Source organism: Corvus kubaryi, unplaced genomic scaffold (genome assembly GCF_017639235.1).
Source record: "Corvus kubaryi isolate FWS band 111438036 unplaced genomic scaffold, C.kubaryi_AGA036_p1.0 split3-73, whole genome shotgun sequence".
NCBI lineage: Eukaryota > Metazoa > Chordata > Aves > Passeriformes > Corvidae > Corvus > Corvus kubaryi.
In genome coordinates this window covers 5,755,205-5,782,738 of record NW_024582091.1, presented here as the reverse complement: position 1 = coordinate 5,782,738, position 27,534 = coordinate 5,755,205, and the positions used below count along the sequence as shown (strand labels likewise).

At 39.4% G+C, this 27,534-nt stretch overlaps 1 protein-coding gene and 1 long non-coding RNA gene across 3 annotated transcripts; one reads left to right on the top strand and one right to left on the bottom strand.

Annotated features, from left to right (window-relative positions):
- Positions 1-6,227: 6,227 nt before the first annotated feature.
- Positions 6,228-9,032, bottom strand: LOC121659113. Its single transcript, XR_006014163.1, has 2 exons — positions 6,529-9,032; positions 6,228-6,344 (listed from the first exon to the last, which is right to left on the bottom strand). It is a non-coding gene; the product is annotated as an uncharacterized LOC121659113 (long non-coding RNA).
- Positions 9,033-9,045: 13 nt separating this feature from the next.
- Positions 9,046-26,529, top strand: RAB23 (RAB23, member RAS oncogene family). Of its 2 annotated transcripts, none has more exons than XM_042016940.1 (7): positions 9,046-9,194; positions 11,370-11,571; positions 12,390-12,475; positions 17,689-17,845; positions 19,293-19,375; positions 20,626-20,718; positions 21,575-26,529. In XM_042016940.1, exons 2-7 carry the CDS (start codon positions 11,417-11,419, stop codon positions 21,712-21,714), a joined length of 714 nt encoding a protein of 237 aa, XP_041872874.1. In that variant the 5' UTR covers positions 9,046-9,194; positions 11,370-11,416; the 3' UTR covers positions 21,715-26,529. The 2 variants fall into 2 exon arrangements, with proteins under 2 accessions (XP_041872874.1, XP_041872873.1); XM_042016939.1 differs by having other exon boundaries at positions 9,047-9,190.
- Positions 26,530-27,534: the final 1,005 nt, after the last annotated feature.

The window sequence follows — 27,534 nt, the reverse complement described above, 5'->3', positions numbered from 1 at the left end:
GGAAGGAAGGAAGGAAGGAAGGAAGGAAGGAAGGAAGGAAGGAAGGAAGGAAGGAAGGAAGGAAGGAAGGAAGGAGTGAAGGAGTGAAGGAATTGTAGCCTTATATAAAAATATCAACATTATTTTAACATTGTTTTTTACACAGTAAGATAACAAAATTGGCACTTATTTGTCAGTACTTAAATCAAATACAAAGTTTTGTTTGCAGCAGATTTATTCAGTTTAATTCCATGTGAATGAAAGGAAAATTCTATCGATTTCAAAGCAAATTGACCTATTATCCTTGTGATGGTTTTCTTGACAATTATGCCTGAGAGTTTTCTGATTGCTCTAATGCAAAATATCCAGCTTCACTCTTGGAGAGTATCTTTTTCTGCCACCTTCATTTAGGCTTAAACAGTTTTATTGATGTTTGTGTAAAGAGGGAAATAAGCAAGGTTCTATTTTCGTAGAACAGATTCTGTTACTTTTTGTAAATATACTTACAAAAGTGTCCAGGATAAATGCCCCTAATGTGGTGTTCCACATTTAAACTGCTTTCCAGCAGCAAGTGCCTGCAAAGACACCCACCAGAATGCAAGACTTATAATGTGGAGAACTAATGCTTCCAAAAATAAGGATACAGAGATGTTGACCACTTAATACAGTAAATTTACACCTTCTATCTAATAGAGTATATTTAAAATAAGGTTATATCAGTCTTACATGAGACATTAACTTACTTCAACAATAGTTTGGACACATGACTCATTGTACACAAAACTGATTTTCCGACTTTTACTAATGTGACAATTATGAATTATTCTAGTCCCTGAAAATTTTCTCAAGTAATACGGACGTGGCAACCAGGCAAATATATTACATGCCTAGCTACAGGGATCCACATGCATATGTGTTTTGATTCCTGCCACTGCAAGTTTCAACTGCTATTACACTGGTAAGTGCATCTTACTGGCTGTAAAGACTGGACCACAAAATAGATAAGGTCACGCAAGGTATTTCTCAAATCATTTATTTCCTATAAAGCCTACAGTGACTTAAAAGGGAACTTGAAAAATGTGGGGGAAACTAAATGTTGATGAATGACAGTGTAACTATGAACAACAGAAGGAAATGACTATCTTTGCAAAACCCATAATTGCCTCTGAGAACAATCTCAACTATAGCTTACTGCATTATGGTGATTCCACTTCCTGAATGGCACTGGTTTAACATTAGGAAGGTTTTATACTTAATGAGAACACTGTCCTCTAATTCCACATAAGGATTAAAATACAGTTCTGCACAAAGTCTGAACAGACCTTACAGATTGTCCTGGGTTGCAGTGTATTCTATTACCATCCTCAGGAGCCATTGAAATCAGGTGGGGCAGTGTTTCCTTGCCTCCTCCCCCCAGACTATCTTTCTGTTAATTGCCCATCATTGTCCTGCCGCCTGACTCAGAGATAACTCCCTCCGGACTATCTCCTGTTAATGAGCCTAATCAACACTTGGCCTCATGACTCGTTACCCCATTGTGAGATGCTCCACCCAGAGGAAGGAACCAAGCATCCCATCGTGGATATAATCTGGGACTCTGAACACCAGAGGCAATGTCTTTCCACTGGATTTCCAGAGGACAGGAGCTACACAGCTACCACTGGACCTTCTGAGGAGGAGCAGACCCTTTGTTTCTACAGGATCACTGCTTCAGAGGACTGCAGCCACCATTCTACCAGACTGCCACCACCACCCTGACTAACAGGGTGCCAGGTTGTACCTTGACTCTGTCAGTTTAACCCAGTGTTATCTGCTTTTATTGTTTTTTTTTTTTTCCCCTCTTTTTATTTCCCTATTAAATTGTTATTGACTTGGTGTCTCCCACTAGTTTGTTTTCAAACTAGCACACAGATGACACTGGATAGCAAGAAAAACTCTTCATAGCCTAGGTCTCTGGGCAGCTTTGTTTTAATTCGTTGTATGTATTTTCATAACAAGTTCTCAAGACAAAAGCACTGAAAGTGTTTGTCTTCTTTCCTCTGACATTCTTAGACCTCCTTTTGAACAGCAGTCTAATTTCACCACAGTAATGATTGCTGCTGCTATTTCCTTTTTTTTTCTCTATTAGACATTTCACAGTTTTAAGGAAACAGTTAATTGGAATTTTTGATTTCACAGGATTATTGTAACCTTCCTTATTTCTGTTTTATCTATTTAAGTCTTCTCAGAAATGCTGTCAAAATTTTTATTCACAAAATACACAGAAGTAAAAACCCACACTTTCATAAAATTTTTAAGTCAACATGTGAACACTGTGGGAATGGTGCCAAACACCTGGCAAATCCTAACAAAGATCAGAACAAGAGCATGTGAGCCCTAAAGGCCTTTCTAATTTGTGTGTTTGCTGAGGATGCCGTGAACAAACTATCTTGGTAGAAAATCCACCATTTGAGTGTGTGTCTTACTGTGATTGAAAACAATCACACGCATAGAATGCTTGAGACAAATTTTGTGTGTTACAAAATTAGCAGAGGCCCTGGAGACCAATCAGAAGACGACTGTTTATCTGTAATTAAATTAAATAAAAGGGAGCTCGCGTGGCAAAGGGACACACAAGAAGGTAAGAAAAAAACACCTGCATGTGGTGGTGCATTCCCCCCTCCTCCTTTCCAGGCTGCAGTGCGGTGTGAGAAATGCTTGTTAGGCTTTGGCCTTGAAACCACCTGGGCTCAGCTCTTCCTGAGCTTATCAGAAACACTGTCTTGCTCCCAGGAACTGCTGTTGTCTAACAAGCTCCTGTTTTCTTTTTGACCAGACTTGGAGAATCTTTTTTTGCCTGAATGGCATAACATTGCTATTCTCAGCCTTTCAAAGAAAGTGCCGACCCAAACTGTGGCCAGGATGAAACATTGTTACGACTAAAGCCCACTCTCTTGGGATCCTATAAACAGCAGTCCAAAATGGGGCCCTTTGAGCTCTCCTGGGCTGCAGCGGGCCCAGCAATCTCCGAGTGGGACGCCTCTCAGAGCCAGCAAACCCTCAGGTTTGCTATACTTGGAGGACCACTGAAAAATGACGTGTCCTGGGCCGATACCCTCACTCCTCAAGGCCCGATCCTTCACCTCTCAGTAGACGCAAAGGCATTCAAAGTATTTCACTGACCTCCAAGGGGAGTTTTTCTCAGGTACCTTGCTTGCACTGACTATTTCTGTCTGTGTGCGTGCCCCTGCGCATATGCTATAGCAAATCTGAGAGAAATACTGCTTTCTTAGATGTTTAAGTACTTTGGATATCTAAGTAAGCTAGGCCCGTAAGTAAGGTTAAGTTATAAACTTACATAAATGCTGCTAAATGTTCTTTTGCTAAGTTGTTAAATGTAAGTGATAAGCTAAGTGTTGTTCTGCTGACTTGCTAAGCATAACTTCGAAGTTACAAGTCAGGTTAAAGGCTGTTAAGTGTTAATCCTCTGTTAAATTGTTAAGGGTTGACACTGAACCGTGCCATAAATCAAATCCCTCCTGATGGGAGAGAATTTTCTAAAAGTCCTTGCAAGGAGTTTCAAAGATAAACCACAACTTTTCCTTGAATTTCAATGCTGACGGATAGTTGTTTATTAAGTCTTATCAGAGGAACAGAGCCACTAGCATGACCCAGGTACAGCATAGAGCACAGAAAGCAGGAGTGAAGGCTCTAATTACCAAGATTTACACAGTCTTTTAAAGATAATTTAACCTATGGTTACTAAAAATGTATATTATTTTCATTTTCCTACCAATTATTCAGTAACATGGGCAGGAACTGCGGAATTCTCTATCCAATCACTCCAAACTACTTTTACTGCAGAACATGGAGGAGTAGAAGAAGGAGAAGAAGGTTTAGAGAACAACAACAATCCTCCATTTTGATATTTTTTACTATTATCTATTTACTACAAAGAGAAGCCCAAAACCTCTAAATTTTTCACCCTGTGACAATCTTACCTAATAGTCTATCACCTAATTCACACCACTATATTTTCTAGTTCCTGTCTGACTGTTGGTAATTTTTTCCCAAGGTTGGAGGTAAAAAGAGTGTTGTTCAGGAGTGTAAGAACACTTAAAAACAGGCAGAGAAATCCTCTCGGTACTCTGGGCTCCTACAAGGTTAAGTTACAAATTAAGTTTAAGTTATATGTTAAGTTAGGTATAATTGTTTTTCCTATGTTAAATTGTTAGGCTTAAGGTATAAGTTAAGTTAAAGTACTGTTAAGTTTGAGTGCTGTTAAGGTTTTAGGCTGTATTCCTTTTTATCCTTGGCCTCACTGTCTTTTGTCACAGGCACCAAAACACACTCCCCCCACACACACACCTAGATAGTTCTTGGTTCATTTCTGTTTTGAATGCCTGGGTTTTGTTTGGTTTTGTTGTTGCTTGTTTTCCCTTGTTGTGCCTTAAATGTCCTGTAAGTAATAGAGTGAATCTTGCCAATGAATTTGTTGTGCTTTGTCGCTTAATATCAAACCTGTCTTTTCCTCATACCCTTGCCAAAGATTTTTTAAGGGATCTCAAACACTCATTTGTAACACTGCAGAGCTCAACACTATAACACTGCATCAGTGGGTTTCCCATCGCCAATATATTTATTTTTTTACATTTAGATTTTTCTTTGCATTTGATCTCATCCTCAACACACATACTGTAAGGTACATGTGGATACAATATTTCTGTTAGCAAGGAATTTTCCTGCCGCTTTCTAAGCCATGAGATACTTTTCTCTCTCATGGAAGATAATAGCAGAAGTTCTGTAAACCATGAACATCTGTGACCTTGTAGAACTATGTTTATGGTACAGTAGAAAAATATTTTGACAATGGATGTTTTAGGATTTTGGCCAATCCACCCAGGGGGTGGCTGATCCTTTGTGCAATTAGACTATGAAGAAAAAAGTCTATAAAAGAGTTTGTAAAATAATTAAATAAATCAATCTTGCTGCACAATTCCTGCCTGCTGGATCTTCTCTCCTCCTCCCTATGGCTGAGGGTTGCAGTACTAGGTGTGTACATATATATATATATATATATATATATAGTGCGTGTGTGCATGTAAGTACATATACACATAAAGTTTTCTAGGTTACTGAGATTCTTCAGCTCCACTGATTTCCAGGCAAGCTGTAAGTCCTCAGTATACCTAAAATGCATATAGCCTCTCTTACATAGTTTTAGGTGAACACTGGCGCCTATATGTAACACCATGAACTTGAAACTTACTTCTATCAGTCCAGACTCTAGAAATTCAGATGCAATGTTCCAATCAACAACATTCCCTGAAAATGAACTAAAAATAAGCCAATAGTTTGCTTGACCATAGCAAGCACTGTGTTCTCCAAAATACTTCAGCAGGGCCTATATAGCCCACAAAAATTTAATAAAGGAATTAGTTATTAATAAAAAAATGACTATCTAAGTCATATCATCTTCTTATCATCATTAAGACAGTTCTCATCAACTACCTTCAGCACCAATGGGCCTTCCAAGGACTCGCTGTGAGAGATTATTTAACATTTCTATTGATTAATCAGACATATATGATACTCATGTGTTGGGGTGACCCAGCCCACTGTAGGGCTAGGGCAGTGAGATGCCAATCAATCCCAGCCCCTCCCCTGGATGGAGTTTCCCGAAGAGGCAGACTCAGGGGGCGGCTCAGAAGCCTAAGCCGCACCCCCTGGGCGGAGCCTGGGTCCAAGCCGCCTCCCCCGGTTCGGGAAAATTCCCGGTTATTTGGTTGTTCATTGGTTCTGTTGTAACTCCAACCTCTGGTTCCCCCCCACCGAGTGGTTCTTGTTACATTGTATCCACCCCTGGCTTGTAACTCATTGGTTGTTTTCCCCTTTCACCGGGGTTTTCAAATTCCCTACAAAACTGAGAACAAGGCTCCGAAGAGCCATCCCATCACTATCCCATCTCATCCCATCCCATCGGATTTCAGCTTGTTCGGGTTGCAGAACTTCTAACACTAAATCTGTTAGAAGCCAGACCCGAACAGCCTCTCTCTTCCTTTGTCTCCGAGCTAACGTGAGCCGATCCCATCGGCTCCTGCCGTGTTCCCTCTGCCAAGTAGCCAGCTAGCCAGCCCAGCCAGCAGCTCTTTTCCTGGTGCCGAAGTCGCTTCAGCGATGCACAGAAGAACGCAGCTGGACTCGCTCTGACCTGGGGCACGCCAGAGCTCGTGCCTCGAGCACCAAACCCTGCGTTACTCATGTAAAGCTTGCTGTTAACAGATGGCTTTATTAAAGGTTGGCAGTACTTTCCTGTTACAGATCCATTGATTTGCCTTGCAGTCAAACATAATAATTTCACTATAGCTAACTGTACCGTTCTGCACCTGCAAAAAAAAAAAGAAAAAAGAAAAAAATACAGGCTACATCCCTTGGAAGTAATCACAGGATAATGTACAGAAAACTGTCTGAAGAGGAAACCTTGATAAAATGCTATGGCAAGAGGGATTAGCATGATCTTTTGGGGGTCTCTAAGGGGAAGACAAACTAGAAGGGAGGAAGTTGTCTCACCTCTGTATATCTAATACTATAACACTAAAATTTGCTTGCTAATTTTGTGTCTCTGTTTACAACATCAAAATACTTCAATTTTCGTAGGTGTGTCACAGAAAGTGATGTAGATGCTGAGACGTTAGCATTGTGGTAGGTGTTTTACGGGGTTTGGCATTTCTAGTTTGCTGAAGAGAAATTTCACAGATGATGTGCATACTGGTACCTACAAATGCAAAAGATATCCAAGAATAGGTGCCAGTTGGTCTGTGAAAAGATGTAGTAAAATCCAGTGACTGGAATGTTAATTTAGACAAATTTAAAAGACATAAAGAAGTTTTAGACACAAAATAAGTCCCACTGCTAGCTGATCTCATCACAAGTCATCAAATAATGTATAAGCTAAAGCCTTGAAATTCATTAATATATCAATTCCTTCATTCTTCTCTTTCCTTTGTGGGACAAGGTAAAAATAGTTTCCTGGATTACTCTTAGTATACCCAGTAAGACATACTGGAATGGTTCAGCCTCGCTGCATTGTTGGGGTTTTACAAAGAAGTACCTGAGCATTGCCAACATGACAGGCAGGTCATAGTACATGTTCTAGCGTCACACTTCACAAAAGCATTATCCCAGATATAGAATTGAAAGAATAAAAAATTAAAAACTAAGATTACTTAGAGCTGTGAAAAACAAGGTTCACTCCTAGTAAAATTTTAGGAAAAATTTAATGAAAGAGATATTTAGGAGACAACAGCAAAAAAGTATTATGGCCGGGTGCTTTGGCAGAGGCAAAGGCACACCTCTACATCCAAAAGATCATCTTTAAAAGTACATCTCTTATTGCATATTCATCACAATCATGCATGATTCACAAATTCTTTAGAGTTTCTATGTATCATCTCATCAGCCTTATCTTCTTCCTTGGCTCTATTCCGTCTCTGCTCCCTCCATAAATTCTTCTCTCTCTGGTTTCTGTTTTTTCCTCTTCTCTTATAAATACTCCAGGAATGTGAAGACTTTCTCTGCCTAGCTTTTCTAAATTGACTATATAAACGATAGACATTCTACATCATGTGTTACATTACAGAACCTAGGTGAAGTTTTTCTAACATTAAGGAACATGCAAAAAGCCAACATCACAATACATTCATAACAATTATATAACATGTGAAAAGCCAACATCACAATACATTCATAACAGAGCTGTCACTGAGATACTGACTAATTTAATTAGGGAACTTAAGACAGGCTATGTTTTCTCTAACCTTATACAGCTGTGGCCACAGGCTCCCGTTTCCAGTCAACAAAGACTGGAGGGAGCAGTCCACCTGGGATACTTGACACCCACCTGAAGATGAACCATACCATACAAGTGTTTACAGTGTAGGTGTTAGGTGAGATGAATCCCAGCCACACCCCCAACATCTCCCATGATGAAAACAGGGAAGTATGATAAGGCACCCTTCCAATATATTACTTTGGTATTAGGCAGGTAACAAATTTCTCTTAATGTGAGGGCTCTCCAATTCAAAGCCTTTTGGAACAGAAAAGCCCTGACATCAGACAGGCTCTGAGACTATGAGCCAGCGTCAGCATTAACAAAATGAACAAATAGATTTCAAAACAAAAACCATGCATAAAATCTTTACTATTCTTTTGGGATGTAACTGCAAAATGTTCTAGTCCAAAAAGTATTTATTTAGGCACAGGCAATACTAATTGAATCTAGAACAAAACTGTCACCTTGGGAAGCACAGGACAGGCATAGCGGGCTCTCTCTGTTGTGGAAGGCAGATTTCATCAACCCACATTTGTTAATATCTGAGTGTTACTTGGCCAGCCTCGAGCAGCAGGAGGGCTGGGGCCACTAAGAGCAGCCACCCCAGCCACGGATATCCTCTGCAGTATGGAAAGGGGATTTAAGGCAGCAGACATCTTTCAGCAGTTTAACTTAAAAAAACAACCAAAAACAAAAAACAAAAAACAAAAAACAAAAAACAAAAAAACAGGGGGAAAACCTCCCCCCCCCAAAAAGAAAGGGGGGGGAGGGCGCTAATAAAGGTTCAATCTTCAGATTTAAGACTACCGAGTCTACAGTTATGCCAAAACGTATCCTGTTTAATGTACAGTCTGGGTTGCTGGCAGACCACGTACCACGGTGATGGGCACATCTTGGTCAAAAAAAAAGGTGCTACCCACACGAAGGCAGCTGCCTTCCGTGATACTCTAAGGAAAGCCCGTGGCTCATCACACGGTTTTGTTTTCCATGGAGGATGAGGCTAGGAATGTCGACATAGAGGGAGCGGACCAGGGCTGAAGGCACCCGTGGGCCAAGAAAGATCAGCCTTGTCCGGATCCTTCCTCGGGAACTCAGACGAAAACCCCTGAAAAGCAACTTCTCCCTCGCCTCAAGCCCGACTCGGGCGATCAACAACCCGAGCCCAGCCCCCGGGAGCGGCTGCCGGGCAGCCCCCTCACAGCGGGGTCCGCCGCGGGGGCGGGGGCAGCGGGCAGGCGCCTCCCCAAGCGGCGCCCCCGGTCCTGACGGCGCTTCCGGGCGGCCGAGCCGGGATGTGCGTCCGGGTTGGGTCGGCCCCAGCGAGCGGTTTCCTCTCGCCTTCCCCGCGTCCCTCCACCGCCGTGCTCTCAGAGGGAGCGCCGCCCGCCCGCTCCGTGAGGGGTTGGTGAGAGGGGCCGCGGGCGGCCGGGCGGGGATCGGGCCCGGGGCGCCCCGGGCCAGCGGGAGCAGGGCCGGGGCCGTGGGTGGGGCCGGGCGGCCGAGCCTCCGCCCTTGGCGTGGCTCCTCGGGCAGGGCCGGGAGGTGTCGGTGGGATGGATCCCTGCGCGGAGATCCCCGGGCAGCTGCCGCTCTTCTCGCCCAAAATGGCCATCTGGCTTCCCAGTGCTAACGGGGCTTGCCGAGCTCCGAGTAGCGGGGCGTAGGATAATGGTTAATGCGGTCAAGAAACATCATCTGTCCGGGCGAGCTGAGCGACGGCATCGAGTAGCCCCGCTCTGCCAGCACGGGTGTGAGCGTGGTGATGGGCAGAGCCTTTAGAAGGGGAATATTTTCCCCTCCTTCGAAAGGAGGGTGGTCTGATTCTTGGGAGGAAATTTGCCACTGCACCTGCAAAATGTTACTGTGATTATATCCCAGCACAGCAAAACCTTAGCTTTTATCAGGTGGGCAGTGATAAAGTTGCAGCAAGTCGGAGGGCAGTTAAGGGAGATATCACAGCCTTGGGATAGCTGGTTAAGAGAGGAGGAACACAAGCAGTGTTCTCTTCTGGCTTTCCAGTCACAGGGAATGAAATAGGAAGAAAGAAGAAGAGCCTGGTGTTACAGGTAGAGGTTTGGTTTTTTGGTGGTGGGTCAGTCTACACAACAACCACGCCTGCTGGCAATAGATGGGGTACACCTGCTTTGAAGGGGGAAACTCCTTTTGCAAGAGTTAGTAGGACTCACTAAAGGAGTTTAGACTACGTGTGAAGGGGAAAAGGGATAAAACCAGGCTCCCTAGAGAAACGTTTGGGGGAGGTACACGTTTGAGGGTTGGAGATCCAGAGAGTGGTGGTGAATAGATATCTGGCAGCTGGTTGCTAGTGGTGTTCCTCAGGGCTTTGTATTTGTGCCAGTCCTGTTTAATATCTTTACGAATGATCTCAACAAAGGGATTGAGTGCATCCTCAGTCAGTTTGCAGGTGACACCAAGTTGGGTGGGGGCCTTGGTCTGCTGGAGGGTAGGAAGGCTCTGCAGAGGCATCTGCACAGGTTGGATTGACGGTCCAAGGCCAATTTTGTGAGGTTAAACAAGGCCAAGTGCCGCACTTGGGTCACAACAATCCCATGCAGAGCTACGGGCTGGGGGCAGAGTGGCTGGAAAGCTGTTGGATGGGAAAGGACCTGGGGGTGCTGGTCAACAGCAGCTGAACGTGAGCCAGTGTGTGTGCTCAGGTGGCCAGGAAGGCCAGTGGCATCCTGGCCTGTATCTGCAGTAGTGTGGCCAGCAGGACCAGGGCAGTGATTGTCCCTCTTTACTCAGCACTGGTGAGGCCACACCTCGAGTGCTGTGTCCAGGTCTGGGCCTCTCTCAGCAAGAAAGACACTGAGGGCTGGAGGGTGTCCAGAGAAGGGCAGTGAAGAGTAATGAAGTGAAGGGTCTAGACATAAGTCCTGTGAGAAATGGCTGAGGGAGCTGGGGTCATTTAGCCTGGAGAAGAGGAGGCTCAGGGAAACCTTACTGCTCTCTACAACTGCCTGAAAGGAGGTTATAGCAGGGTGGGGGTTGGTCTCGTCTCCCATGTAACAAGTGATAGAACAAGAGAAAATGGCCTCAAGTTGTGCCAGGGAAGTTTTAGTTTGGATATTAGAAAAAATTCTTTATTGAAAGGGTTATCAAGCATTGGAACAGGCTGCCCAGGACAGTGGTCCCATCACCATCCCTGGAGGTATTTAAAAGATGTGTACATGTGGCGCTTAGGGACATGGTTTAACACTTGGCAGACTTGCTGATCTTTGAGGTCTTTTCCAGCATTAATGATTCTATGATTTTGTAGTTCATTGGCTCCATTTCTTCCTCATTAAAAAAAAAAAATAACCACCACCAAAACATAAGTGAAATATCTTTGCAATAGGCCAAATAAATTATTCTCTACTTCCAATTTTTATTACTTTTCAATTAATAAGTGTCAAGCCAAAGCTAGTTAAATAACTTGCCTGAGGTCACTTTAAGCAATCTGTGACAGAAACAGAAATAAATTGTACTATCTATATGCACCCTAATCTGTGTGATCATCTTGCCTCTTTCTTTCTATTCACAGTAATTTTATGAACATAATAGCTATTTACTTTGTTGACAGAATCAGTAGTTTCCTGAATAAACCAGAGAGTCACCTGAGACGCAAAGATGTTGGAAGAAGATATGGAGGTGGCCATCAAGGTGGTAGTAGTAGGAAATGGAGCTGTTGGGAAGTCCAGTATGATTCAGCGATATTGCAAGGGGATTTTTACAAAAGACTACAAGAAAACTATTGGTGTAGATTTCCTGGAAAGACAGATCCAGTATGTATTAAACAGATGACATGCTATTGATTTTTATCTCTCTCTCTTATTTCTTTTTTCTGCTGCAATCCTGAAATTTACAGAGGCTTGGAAAACAAGGCCTGCTGTTTCTGAAGCACACTAAAGGGAGTTGTTTTCTCTTTTGCACTGTGGACTGAAATTATATCCTTTATTCTCCATCCAAAATTTAAAATGATAAATAAAATCTGGAATGTCTGCCATACCAAGCTCTTTGACAAGTTTGCTTTGTATTCTACCACCTGTTGATTATTTTTTAATTTTTTTTGTGATTTCTTGTGAAGAAGTGAAACTGCTTGTGATAGAACAATTACACAAATTTATTAGCCAATATAGAAAAAAATTACTGTGAAAAAAATAATTAAGAGTCTTTATGCAGTATAAGCAGGTAATACCCAATTATGTTTGACAAAGTGGAAAATCTTATGGTAATGAGAAGTAAGAAAATTCTATAAATTCTGCAAGCTGATTTAAAAGACAAAAGCACCCTTCTCCAGGCACCTAAGTTTTGTTTTGATGTCCATCTTATTTTTCATTGTAGAGGGAACTGTAGAGGAAGAAGAGGAAATGGAAAATGGAATACAGATTGTCAGTAAAGAGCATATAATATAGTTGAGGGACTATTGCCATAGTATGTTGTGAAGGTGAATGATTATTAATAGCAAGTTACATTATGTTTAGATCCAGTTGAATTTTACTTGGATTACTCTTATAGTGTAGAAACAGAAGTATTTCCATGTAAATTGTTTTGATTTGTTCCTGTTACTGTATTGATCACATAACTGTCTTGTTTATTTCAGAGTTAATGGTGAAGATGTCAGGCTAATGTTGTGGGACACTGCAGGTCAAGAGGAATTTGATGCAATAACTAAGGCCTACTATAGAGGTGAAAATACCGTGTTTGTTGTTGGGTAGTTGTTGGGGGGTTTTTTTCTGCACATCTCTAAAATATTTTCCTATCTTTGCATTAAGAATTTTAGTTATTTCATGTGTGTGAAAAGCATGTTTAGTTCAGCTTTTTCAGTTCTTAAATATTTTTTCTCTTTGTGCAAGTTCTTTGTCTTAATTATGTCTGCTTTATGCAGTAGTGCCCTTTAGAAAACATTGAATGAAATGAGACAAATATCTGTGCAGAAACTGGACAGAATGTAGACATTCAAACAATCAGATGCAAATGTGTATTTTCCCTCTGAAAATGTTTCGTTACTTCTGTGAGACACATTTGTCATATTTGTAAATATTCCAAAAACTGTGGATGAGGCACATAGTAATTAATCCAAGGGGGGAAAAATCCACCAGTCATCCTAGAAAGACAGTTCACAGAGCACAGCAGTTCTTTTGCTAGTATAATCTGCCTTGAATATGTTAAAACAAGAGTAGTAAGAAAAGTGTATTTACTTCATAAAATAAACTGTATTGTTTGTGTAAAGGCAGCTTATCTATTTAACCAGTTACAAATTGCATACTTAACCTTTTTTTGCTTATAATTTAACAATGGTTCTGAAAATCTCTCTTTTTGTTTTTTTTTAATGAGAGAGATATAAATTACTTGACAAAGATTCCACTATTCAGTTCTTGCAAACTAATTACCTGGTGATGGGGGGAAAAATATACTGCTATGGTATTACTTCATTTAGAGATTAAAAAAATTGCAAGACTGTAACGCCCTGAAACAGCTTGGCATAATTATTATTTTATGTTTCATAATCAATTTGTCAGCTAATAGGTGGTTATTTTTGTAATATTTCTCGTTGTTGCCTGTAATTGATAATTGCTATTTCCTCAATTGATTGCTTTTTCTTCTTTTGTCATGTGGATATAGATAATTCTTTTACTTTGCAGCTGACAAGTTGAGCGTATGGATTTTAGACGGTAGTACTTGATTCTCTTGGAGCTTTCTTTTTACTGTCCTGGCCTTTGGTTGTCTTGTGTGCTTTGCTCTCCCCAGTTGTTTCAAGCCAAAGACTTTTTCTCCTGGTTACTGGGACTGAGAGGCTAGAATATGGAGTGGTGAGAAGAACTCAGAGTACACCTACTGGCCTCACTTACCACAAGCAACCTGGTGGTTTAAAAACAAAATCAAAAATTTGCATGAGTATCATGAAATCTTGGTCATGACTGCTGCCCAGCATAGTGCTGTTAGATCTCTGCCTCGGAGTTCTTTGTACAGAAGTTCTTAGCTGTGAAGTCAAGCACAGTCATCCTGTACACATTATAGCAGCATGATGGGTATATAATAAATAGTTTAAGGTGTCAGGTGCAGTGGCTGCTCTACACTAGACTTTGACTCATGAAGGACAAGGGAAATTGGAAGAGCCTGGAATGCAATTTTGGTCAAGCTTCAGCAATCAAAAATCTATAATTTTTGTTATTATAGAAACAAAAAGTCAAGCTTACTTTGGAAATACAAGGATTTTATTGCTAATTATTGCTGATAAGGGGAGGGCACCTGTAAGGTAAGATAGATGCTGGCTTTTAATTTAAGGTTTGCTTCTCCCCCAGGTCTCTGTCCCGCTCTCATTGCACCAGGGCTTATGTATGCCCCTGGGACATTGTGTATTGTCAGTTCTTCAGTGGTCAGCTGCTCATCCATGCTCAGACATGAATGCTTCAGAGCTTCTCTCTGAGTGTTTCTTGCCCAGGGACCAAATTCATTCAGCCTTGCAGAGAAACAGAATTGGAGCTGACAGTGGGTTTGTCGTGTAGTTTTCTATGTGCAGGCAAATGTGTGCAGCCGGTGTAGTTGCACGCCCATGATCACACAGTGCAAGGAGTCCAGCAGCCTAAAATCAGAATTGAAAGAAGCACTGTATGTACTTAATAATTTCTTTTTCATATTGTATCATGCATCTTCTCACCAGTTTCTATGTGACTGAAGTCAAATGTTTCTCAAGGCAGTATTTGATCACTTCTTCATGCATGTATCTTCTTCCTTCTGCTACCACTAGTATCTTGAAGATCCTTTTTAGGTTTTTGATGGAACACAGGCATCTTGCTCATTAGTGTGCTACTCAGTTGCTGATTGGTCATATCCTCAGGATCCTCGTTTTGTTGCACAATAGTTCATTCTTCATAATCAAGCCTTCCTAGGATTGCTTTAGTTTGCACTTATTAATCCCTTTTGTCTGTAGCAACTATGATAATGGAAGGCCTGCAATACTTGGCCTGGTCCAGTTCTTTTAGATACTGTTAAGGAGGCATTAAATCCTGCTGAGCCTGTTAAAGACAGCCAGGATCCACAGAAGTTAGAATATCAGCAGTAAACAAGAATTTCTGTATGATGATACTGGATTTTGATCTCAGTGTGAGATTAAACAAGTCGCCATCAGTTTTATAGGGAGTATGTGTTTTCTGTCACAGCCTGGAAAAGCTGAGGCAAAGAACTGAGTGAAATGAATAGGGTCAGGTATAAAGCCCTGTGAGAGTCCCCTCATAGCAAGGAATTTCCTTACACTTTTTCTATTACAGAGGCTTTGTACCATTATGAAAGGAAAAAAAATGTGGTTATGGAGTCTATGGGGATAGGATAGTCTGCCGAGGATCTTTGAGACCAATTCAGCTGACAAGTTCATGCTTTACTTGAATCAAGTAGCACTAGTCTCTAATTTTTTTTTTTCTGAATTGCTCTAGGTATAAATATTATGTCAGTGATTCTGCAGGCAGTTGGAACATTTTAAAATATAGTGGGATTTTCAAACCAGTAATTGCACACAATCTAATTTTCTTCAGTACTTTAAAGTAGCTTGATGGAATAGCTTCTTACAAAAGAACTTTAATTTAAAATATTCATTGAGAACATCCTGAGCTGTTATGCTCCTGTTTGACACTATCCTGAGCCTTTGCTGCTGGTGTGTTGTACATAATCCATTGTATGAGAGAGGTGGTTTATGTCTCCATTAGCAGTGGGTGACTGAGAAAGTAATGTTCCTGACCCTTGAATACTGTCAGTGCCTGCATAAAAATAGGTCTTCACATGGCTAAATTCTAGGGTTTCTCTTTTTTTTTTCCTCCTTAGAGCTCTTATATGGACACTATAATTTCTTAAATTGTTTATGTTTTCAATAAGAATACTGAGTATTTAGCAGATTTCTTGAAGATGAAAAGAATTTGGCTATTGAAATCTCTGCCCTGCAGTATCTTCTGTTGAGCTCTGTTGCCATGCTAACTTCTGCACCATACTGAAGCATACTGTGGAAAGATCATATTTGATACTGTTTTGCATTGAACATGAGAAGACAACGACTTTTGTTCTCTTCTTAAATAAGCATCTTACAGAGTTACTGGGTTAGTTAGGTCTGATACTTAAAATCCAGTGATCAAAAACTTTGGCAGATGTTTGGCAATACACAATGACATAAGTGTGTAGAGTTTGTCATTGTTGGTGATACTTTGTTTTACTGTTGTTTGTTATAAAAATCTTGAAGGTGGTCAAAAATATTTCAGTTTGATTCTTTATTAAAGCCTGTCATGTAATTCCCTTTCAAAGCAGATGTGGTCAAGCTGAGGTGTTTTTTACTGTCCTTGGCCACTGCATTCTACCTGTACTATATGTAAATTGAATAAGGTCTGATGTAGTATGCTACCTTCTCTTTACCTACCACATGCTAGGGCTTTTCCCTCTAAACTTACTGTTACCTGTGGTAGCATTCAGAAGGAATGGGTGGAAGGAGGACGATGAAGTGAAAGCGTCTTTGTTTGGAAACTTCACAAAGGATTTCTTGGTCTCAAAACTGAACAAAGTGGTGCTTACAGATGGTGGGAGTATTTTAATAAATGCTCTCGTCTCCATTAAGCTACTTTGTGAGACAGCAGGCACATGCAAACTGACCTGCTTTGGAAGGAGTAACAAATTTTACACCCATGTCACAGGCATTGCATCAGAATAATTGCATACTTTAGAGTATGGTGTGGACAGTACGGAAAACAAACAGAGTTTTACAACACAAATAGCAGGGAAAATGACGGAAGGCTGCATTGCTACTTTTTTCCTGGTAGAGCTTCAGTTGAAGTTCTTAGGGCAGTTCTTACTGTTGTGTATAAAACCATAGCAGAAGAGTCTTAATATGCATGTGGAAGAATGTTAAAGAGCATAGGAAATATTTCTCAAGATAGACTGGGAACTTGGCTTTTAAAAAGCTAAATAAATCAAACCTAGTAAGAGAACTTGTGTGCTTTGTGTCAAAGAAATACAAAGATAAGCAGAATACAGGAATTGGGGGTACTTGGTGAAACTCAGAGATAAAATTCATACTGATCAAAAATTTTTCATGCTATATGATACTAATTTGAGATGTTCACCACAAGATTATACTAGAGTCTCAAAAACACTAGCTATTTGTTTTACACTCTGTTACTAAATAACAAGTGTATTGAAGACATATAAATAATGAAGCATTTCTGCATGTGTTTATGTGCAAAGAAAAGTAGTTTCTGGAGAATAACAAAAGACCACACATTAATATTTCAGCTCTGGAAGTACCTTCTCAGTATCCATGGAGTTTAATTATTGTTTATTTAGAAAACCATAACAAAAGGTTTTATATAATCTATCATAGTGCTCTGATAGAATGGGTATTAATTAGAAATACACTTATTTTCCCCAAAAAGCTACTAACAATTTACCTGAAATAATCACAATTTCATGTGAAAACTTCTTGAAGTTTTCTGGTTTTCAAAATCCAGATTACTGTACCACAAAGAATAATGTGAAATGTGCCTTACAGATGCTGCATACAGAAAAAAATTTGCCTTCTGGCTTCCATCAGTCTATCTGGAAAACAGCAATAAACGAACCTCCCCTTCCCTTCTTCCAGCTTCTCCTGTTCCTTTCCCCTGCATACATTCAGTATCCTGGAATTAGCTTTAAAGGTAACAGACCCATAGTCATCATGAAGATGGCTGTAATGATCAAAATAATATGGTAATGTATTTTCATTTGGGGAATCTGTGACCAGTGGTTTGACGCAAGCTGGTGGTAAAATTGCATGTTTATAGGAAAAACTTGAAAAATCCCTCGTATTTTAAATATGTTACAATTTATTTTTTCTATTGTTTATTGGCTACATTGCAGGTATTTATAATTTATTTGTATATTTCTAGGAGCCCAGGCTTGTGTTCTTGTGTTTTCTACAACTGACAGAGAGTCCTTCAAAGCAATCCCTACGTGGAAGGAAAAAGTTGTGACTGAAGTTGGAGACATTCCCACAGTTCTTGTGCAGAATAAGATTGATCTTCTTGATGACTCTTGCATAAAGAAGTAGGAATTTTATTGTACTATTTTTAAGGATCAATACATGCCCCCTGTATACACAAGTTTTAAAAAGAGAAGACTTTGAGAGTTTCTGGTGAAGACTTTGAGTATCTGGGTTGTCCCACCTGTGCCCTGCATCCAAATGTGCCTAGAAGCACATGGGAGCGGGTGTTGCTGCATGAGTGTAGATACTTGGGCAGATGTGCTTGCAAAGCTAGGAGCTTTCTGTTTGTTTCATGCTGCATCCTGAAGCCAAGAGTAATAGAGGAATGACATGAAAAGTTTGGTTTTGGCATAATATGATTCATGTAGGTTTTTTTGGTTTGGTTTTTTTTAATCAGAAAATCTAAAACTATAAATTTTCTCTCCTCTTAAAATTCAGTTACTTTTAAACTGTGCTGCGCACCACTGAAGGCACATTGTCTGTTTGGCCCGTGAATGCTTGCTAATATTCTTTGCTTTCTTTGTTTTTTATTATTCATTTTTATCAAAACATTATAATGCTATAGAAACATGTATGTGGTAATATTCTCAAACTGCATGATGCTGAATCTTCCTTACTGTATTTTTCTTTACAGATTTTATTGTCAGTTCATTCTGCCCTTGTGTACGTGACCAGTTTCATTCTTGTCATAAAATCAGCTTAACAAATGCTAACTTTTATTTACCACAGCATATCATGTAGAAAATATTGCATGGTCAGTTGATCATTCTCCACTTCTTTAATTTCTATCATCTTCCTGAGAGATTTAAATTATTTCTTCTTTTTTGTTGTTTCCTGCACTGCCTTTCTTTGTTGTCTGTTTGCTATCATTGATGGCATAAATCAGCTTCTGCTTCTGCAAAGAATTCTGAGGATTTTTCAAAGGAAAAGCAAAATTGCATTTGAACTCCTCCTTTATTCATGGTATGTCACTTAGGTTTGGTTCTCAGAATATGGTGTCTGCTTCAGTAACATAATCTTTCTGATTATGTGATTTTCCTTAGGGAAGTATTCATAAGTTTCTTAAACTTTAACATAAGTTCTTTTTCACTTCACAGAAAAAAAGTAATTCTTGATTTCATCTGTGCACTCATCTGATTACATAGCATACTGCTTCATTAAGATATACTTAAGGATTACTTTTTTGTTGCTGTTTAGACTTTGCAGTGATAGTGCTGTTAATTACAGCCTCCTTCCTTTTGGTTTCACCAACCCTTGGGAAGTTTCATTTAATGAAGTCAGTAAATACTGAAAAGAATTCCTTTGAGTCATAAAGAAACTGCATGTAAAATACCTTCTTTTTATAGTGGAGACAATGTAAAGAAATTAAGGATTAGGTATTTTTTGACTGTCTTGAATTTCTCAACCCACTTTGCCATATTTAACTTACCACGAAGCATTTTGTTTATAAGAATAAATGCTGATAAATGAACCAGATATGGACTTACAAAGTCGTCTTGTGTTGTACAGTGAGGAGGCGGAAGCACTGGCCAAAAAGCTGAAAGTGAGGTTCTACCGAGCGTCTGTGAAGGAAGACCTGAACGTGAGCGAAGGTAGGAGGTGCTGCGGTGGGGGCGTGTCCTGCTGCTGCTGCTCCCGAGCCCCCCCCGGGCTGGTGCCAGCTGGTACTTAACATTGCTGCACGCTGCTGGTGATCCCTTTTATGTTCCTTAGCAGCACGCCTTAAACATACCTAAAATTACCTCGTATCAGTGGGTTAGGCCCATTTCTTTGTGCACATCTTTTCCTTCCACAAACGCACACAGCTGCAGTGTTTACAAGTGCCAATGTGTTAAGGTTCCTTAGTCCTTACGACTGTCAGTAAGCATGAGCTCTTAAAAAAATGTATATAGAAGTTCAATTATTGCAACATACAAGCTGTTGAGCAGATTATTTTGTAATTGTTAATAGTTAATAAATAATTTATAGAAGCAATTTTTTTATATTTTAGTCATATTTAGACACAGTACATTAAAAGATTGCATCTCTTGTAGTGTTTTGTCTACTGGTGATATTTAATTAGTTCCTAAGTCCCACTTTTTAATGTACATACTTAATTTCATAAGAGTAGTGTTAAAATTTTGAGTCTCTGTCTTTTGTGGGCTGGATTTGAATAATATGTACTCCCTAATGATATACTCTTGTTTAATTAGCCAAGATTAATAGCCAAGAAACTCATTGTTTCTTCTCTATTAACATCATTCACCATGGGAAAAATCTGCAAGAGAAAATGTAAAGCTCTTCTGAATTATCTTTAAATGAGTTCAATTACAAATGTAAATAATCATAACACATCTAGGTTCTGAAAATTCTGCTTTAGTTGTATACTTTTTCAGATTCCTAGGTCAACTTTTTATGTGCCAATAGAAATGAGAATAGCATTAGTTAATTAGAAAAAAGTCACCAAGTGTTATTAATAGACTTGCTTTACATGACTACTATTATTCTAAGGCTTCTTGCAAAAAAAGAGAAATATATTAAATTCTACATAGCTGCAAAGAGTTCCAAGTTGCATTAATTGAAATACTTGGCAATATGTGTATGCCAGTTTTTTATAAGACTGTTGGGATGTTTCTGTGCAAGACTTCAGTACTGCAAACTGTAAGAGCTGGGCAGACACTGGAGTGACCTGGATTCTGCCCAGGCACACAGGCCTGCCCAGAATCACTCACTAGGTCATGCTAAACCTGGGGTGTGAAATGCACTTCTGTCACCATGCAGAATTTTGATACAATGGCACGATGATGATGATGATGATTTTTAAGCATTCTGTGATGTACCTTTTTTCTTCTTAACTCTCCAGTTTTTAAGTATTTGGCTGATAAATATCTTCAAAAGCTCAAGCAGCAAACAGCTGAAGACTCAGAACTAGTACATACAAGCAGTAACAAGATTGGTATGTATACTATAACAAAAAAAAACCCCAGAAACAGTATTTTGTGCCATCAAAGCTTATGGTCTCATCTGTTTTCTTATGGAATTAATACAAGGTGAATCAGGGTCTAATTATTACCTTCCTATCATAGGATATCATCTCCTTCTGTAAAATAACTTTGTGACTCTTTAAAGTTACAAGATGGTCAAACTGATCTACAAAAGTTTCTAGCTGATGTTTGGCAAGTGGCCTTTTACTAAATTAATTTAAACAAGATTGTGCAAGGATTTGAGAAGGATGCTTGTTGGGTTTTTTTAATGTAATTAGCATTAGCATTGCTCATCTCAATGTGGACTTAAAAGACTCATGGGAAAAGACTCTGGTGTGTAATCGGAAGGTGTTTGTAAGTTGCCTTCTGTGAAGAAACACTGAACTTCTCTAGTCCTTCTTTAAAGCATTTCTGAGTCAGTTAATTTATTTTCCTTAAAGCACTCCCTTTTTACTCAAGCCTTTTACTTACCATTATATCAGCAAAGTTTCTGAATTTAAAATCATCATGTTTTTCTTCGGTTATGTTACTCAACTAACCACAACTTTGTGCAGTTACTAACATACACATACACAGATGAGTGCATATGCTGCCCTTCAATTACAGAGATGCACAGCAGCTTTAAATACTGCCTGGCTAGTAATTGCAACTGCCTCTGTTTCCAATTTAGCTGCAAAATTGACCCAAAAATAGATAAAGCTGTTAAAAACTAGTGTATGCATTTGAGGTGCTCTACTGTGCCTTAGCAAGTGTTGCATCCAAAGTGTTAATGTATTATGCTGCAAGCAGTAATCAAATACAAATACTTCTCTTGTCTAAATTCTGTAGGTGTTTTTAATACAGCTGGTGGAAGTCACTCCAACCAAAATTCTAGCACTCTTAACGGTGGAGATGTCATCAACCTTAAACCCAACAAACAGCGGACCAAGAAAAACAGAAGTCCTTTTAGCAACTGCAGTATACCTTAGAGCACTTTTGGAGGAAATTAAGCAACTCAGAGAATTGGATGAAGTTGTGCAATTGAATACAGAATAAAGCCAGCTGTAGAGGTATTTTTACCGGTGCTTTAGCAAATCTTGTGCCTCCTTGACAGAGGGTGGATTTAGATGAACTTGCTGATGCCGTGGGTTTTTTGTGTGGCCGGAGACACCTGGTGGCGACACACAGAACCGTGGCTGCCTCGTGCACCTTGTACAAATTAGGCGAGCTTTTCCTTTTCCAAGGAATTACTTACAGAGCTATGGACTAGGTATTGCTGAATTGCAAAGCACATTTAATGTAAGGATAATACTTACATGTATAGGTACGGACTGTAACTCTATGGCCCAAGGTAATGTAGCAACCTCGCAACTAAATTTCAAAGAAAATAATAGAATTGGTTAGTCAGGACACTACCAAGAAAAATGAAGAGCAAAAAGACACTACTTCATTTTATGCCTGACCATATTAATATGGATTCTGGCAGTCCTGTGGGTGCAAGATCATTGCATTATATATATGTGTGCTAAGGTATATGTGTAAACATTTGGGATGAATATCTAGGCTTGGTTCCAATGTTTATGTTACTTGGAGATCAGCTAATGATCATCAAATAGTATCTTCCAATTGTCCTTTAAAAATGTTGCATTTCAGATGAGGCTTTCCAAGCTGCCACTGTGTATGTTTCACTTGCTATACTTTGGGCCTAAAAGCTTAGATTTAAAAATGTATGGTGCCAAAAATGTTCCTTTTTACTTAATGCTATGCTACAGATGTTTTGTAAGTTTGTTTTTCGCAGTCTTAACAGGTTGGACAAATAACATTAATAGCTATTCAGAAGGAACGTATAATCATATTCCTGTTCAAATTTGATTGTTGTATCCTGTGTTATCTATGAAAAAGGAACTTTCAAAGTGGTGTTACAAAGTATTTATCTTATTTGAAAATTTTCATAGATGCCATAAACTAAGTTACAAGGGTCAAAAAATTGCAGCTGATATATTAGGGAGACGTTCTTGAATGTTGTCTCAGATTCAAAGTTAGCAGCTGCTTAAGGAAATCTAATTCTGCAAGATCAGAGACATGGCAAAAAATTTTCCAAGTACTTAAGTAATTTTACAGAATTGATTTAGATGTTTAGGAGCCCAAATCTAACTTCAAATTTATTTGGGCTAAGGCTCCTAAATCACTACGGTGCTTTTAAAAATGCTAAGCAAGATACCTTCTATTTAGCAAAAATAAACACTTTCTAATCCTCTTCAAGAGCATGCATGCCTTTTAAAAACTATCCATTTTGTTTACATGTTTTTGTATGGTATGATATAATTTTAACTTTCTAAGATTTCTACAAGTCTGCCAGTGACAAATGCAAAATATGCTGCTTAAGAAAAATATTCAGAGTTTTAATAGTTTTTTAAATGGTGTATGAGAGTGAAAATTGGTTGAGTGATCCTGTATATTTTTGAAAGAAGGACTTTTCACTATGTGAATTTGTGTAGGAAGCTTGACTGACTTTGTTTCTAAGTCAATGAGTATGAAAACTGAAATGTATTCTTATTCCCACTGTCTGCAGGGAGAGAAGTGGGTGGCAAGTTATGCACAAACACTAAAGATCTCTGAACTCTGTATTTTATGTTTACTGTATTAGACTTTCTACCGAGTACCATTGTTTCTTTGACGAGCTGTTAGAGATCTCCTGTTGCTGGCAAGAAGGTGGCCTTCACGGCACTCCATCCCTTTTACTATTGCAGCAAAACCCTGTGTTCTTCACTGTAATGTTTCCTGTATTTTCTCTTGGGTAAAGGCCTTTATTTTTTAACAAGTGTATTTAATCACTGTATGTATAAACAGAGTCAAGTCCTATCTGTCTTAGCAGTTTAAGAAGTAAGGTACTTGGGATGACTGAACATCATGGGGCCACTTCACAAGTTAGGGTAGAATGTATGTGTGAAGAATTTTGACAGCTGTTTTTAATATAGAAACTTTTACATTTCATTGTTTGTCTGCAAGTTTCATGGGTTTTTATTCATTTTTCTTGAAAAAGAAACAAAACTACAAAGTGTCTGAAACATCTTTTTTTGTCTTGTTTGACTTTGTACAGCATACTGAAAAGTAGGTCTTTATTACATATAATGACAATTTGTACTATTATGTGTTATACTGTAACACACTGTACAATTAACATAGGCCATTTGTATTTAAGGTATGTTACTATAAACCACTGTTTTTAAGGACTCAGCAGAAATTTTCATAGGTGACTTGACAGACATGATAAATTTAAGATATGTTGAAATGCAGTGCATATACTTTAATGTAGGAATAGTTATTTGCAGCATTCAGTAACAGTGAGTTTTCATTTTACTGCCATCTAAAATCTAAAGTGGCTATTTCTTTGCTGTGACCTTGCAGTGCTTGTTCTCCAGTATGACTGAGATGGAAACTGCCCAAATTAGCATTTTTCTGGGAAGTGCCCTGCATGTACACTGCTTGAAAATTTTGATTCTTTATTCTACTGGGGTTAGTGTGTTGATGTAAACCAGATGACTTGCATATTGCAGGAGCCCTTAGGTATTCACATCACTCTTCAGTGGCACTAACTTCTGCCTTTTGGAAGAAGAGACATGCCTAAATGTTTTAGCACTTGTGTTGTCCCTCAAGAAAAATTTTTATTACAAACATTCCTTCATTCTCCACTCAGTGTTGTCATTAAAACATCCTATGTTTTAGTTAGCAAAACCTACAGGTGCAGAGCTGTTAATAAAAATGCTCTTCTCTTTGCATCCCTGTGACTGCATGGTGGCTGAGGCTGTAGCTCTGTTATGCCCGTGGTACCCTGGATTAAGAGCAAGAGATGGTCATGCCACAAGACAAAAAATTCATTGCCCTCCTGTATGTTCTTTTTATATCTTTTGAATAGCTCATTGGCTGTATTATCTGAACGTTGTCACAATTCTTTGCCCTTGGCTGATAAAGCTACCACTAGCAGGAAACTTCAATAATTGTTAATGCCATAGTGAAATAGGGATTCACTAAAGAGTATGACACTACAGCTTTGTCACTTCTGTGTTGTATCCATTCAGTGAATGGGTGTTCTCCCAGTACGTGGGGCATCGTTAGATGCAAAACAGTAATGCTAGGGATGTATTTCCAACTGGAAATAGCAAATCTCAAAGTTGTATGACTGATCACACTAATTTTTGTGCTTGTGTGTGTGTGGTTAATTAAAAAAAAAAATATTCCACTTAAGACAATTTTGAAGCTTTCTTATTTTCAGTGTTTCTTAAGGCAACACTTTTGTAGTCAAAATGCCTGAATTACCACACTCAGTCTGATTTCCTGTTTAATTTTTTTATGCTTCAGTAAAATATTTTATTTTTTTCATTATTGGGCTGCAACACATCTGACACGAAGTTTTCCTTCGCGTCACTTCTGTAGAGGTGGACTAATCTAAGAGCATTGAGCAGCTGAACACGCAGCACTGGGGGGTTATGCACGGTGCATGCACGAGACTCAGCAAGGCTGCATTTGAACCTGTTCATGCACCCTTCAGGCTGAGAGCCACCAGGTGTTACCACGGTGAGTGACCTGCCCTTCTCCTCTGTGGGAGCCCATGGTGCAGCAAGCCGACACCCATGCTGCCCCCATTCCAGTGACAGTTCCTGAGCCCCTGCTGCTTTCTAAGTGTAGTCATGGACCTTTGGTTGATGTTGCAGTACCTGAACACTAATTGTACCAAAATTAGAGAGCAAGGCTGGTCCACCAGGCTTGAATTCATCAAAACAACCTTGCCATCTTTTTGTAGGAAGCAAAAGATCTTTCTAATAAACAAATAGTATTGAGAGAAGAAAATAATTCTCTGTTAAATGTGGCATCTAAGCAGGTAATCAAAATTATAGAATGAAAAACACAGCAATGATTAAAGATGAAAGGTGCTGTAATGGAGTAGGAGAAACTTGCTAATGTTCCATATGGAAGTGTTCTGTATGAGTCATCTCAAGCCAGGTGAGTCCTAGTACTGAACGAGGCTCATTCTCAGGTTTCTAGTAGGAGGGTAATTCTGATAAATAGTTTTTCAGTTCTGCCAAACTCACTAAAGTTGATAGAAAAAAATTAAAATTACTCTTGACCAGGAGAAACACCACTCTCATTACGAGGATTAAGATGCATTGTTACTAATGGCTAAAAGAGGAAATGTACATAACTGGTTTTATCAACATCATGATCTAAAGTAAATGTAACAGATTTGTAGGAAAAAAAGTCAACATACTATAAATCCTCAAGCAGAAAAATAAGTGCTTAAAATTGAGTCTCTGGTGTACGCTGTTCTGTAAAATCCCTACAACTTAATTCTGCTGTTCTCTTGTAAGTGACACTAGTTGCATCATGCAACTTAAAACATGTTTGTTTGCTTACTGTTGAGTCTGATATGAGTCGCTACTTTTGTGGTTATATTAAATTGTCAGTATATTAAATCTCAAAAATGGCTATAACTACAAGCTGTGCAACCTCAATCTGATTGAGAAACATGTGCTTGATTCTTGTGTGTGTGTTGCCAACAGCTGGGATCCAAGGCAGCACATGAGAGATCCTCAAAGGAACAAGTGTGGGTCCCCCAGTCTAATATAAATTGTGTTTCTGAGCTCTTGCCGCTGATTTCTTTACCATGTGGTTGAAATACAAAATAGGGATTCTTTTCTGCTCTTTCTGGTCATTTTGCTTTTCAGGATTGGTCTGGCTAATACAGTGACAAGGTTTAAGTCAGAGCTTGTAGACTTTGGAAATGGCATTAAAGTATTATTAATATATCAAAGATGCCTGGTGCATGTTCTGAAAACAAACAGGTAAATAGTCACGTGATTGTTGGTTGGGGGGGTTGCAGTGCTTTGGTATTTTTTCTTTTTTTAGTAAAACACAAGTCGGCATCTGTGTCTGCCTCTTTACCCAGGTATCTGAAGAATATTGGAAGTAACAATCTCCTGCTTCCTCTTGCATGCAGTTTTGAACACAGAAACTCAATGTGCTTGCTTAATACCCTGATAAGGATTAGTTGGCAATGTTTTAGGCTCATTACAGAGGCATTGGCCTAGATGACCTTCATAGGTCTCCTCTAACCCACCTATTCTGCAATTCTGTGATACTACAAGTGCTATAAAAAATAAAATTTCCTTTAGATACCAGTACAATGAAGAAGATCTAAGAAAGAAAACAAAAAACTGTAAACTTTTTGCCTGAGTAACTTTATAATGGCCTTAAAATGCCAAATATTGAAGGAATATTCTAAGCAACAATAAGCTGTGTTCAATTTAAGTGCTGCACAGCATCAGTTCTGAAAAAAACCCAGGCCATGTATTAGTGTAAAGGGTTTTAATGCTGTTGAATAGCTGGAAGATTTTTTTAAAGTGGAATTATAGAATTAATATCACCAACTCTTAGAAACTTTTCACAATCTCAAAGCTGACACTTGGACTGCTTTCGAAGCACCCACCTGAAATGCTGTTTCTGCAGAGTAAATGCAGTGACAGTGACCTCACAGCAGCTGACGTTTCCAAGAAGTGCAGCTCTGAGTTCCCTGCAGAGCACCTGAGCCCAGCCACAGCGTTTAAAACCGTGGGGCTCCCGAGTATTGGTTGTGCAGGAGCCTAATGTGCAGCACTCTCACCATGGGCTGGTGCCCTCAGCGCATCCAGGTGTGACACTCAAGCTGTAACACCCCAGGCACTGCCACCAAGGCAGCTGTGCTTGGTGGCATCACTCAGATCCTTCTGGCTCCCTTCAGCTGAGCTTCAACCTGAGTCAAGTTCAGCAGGATG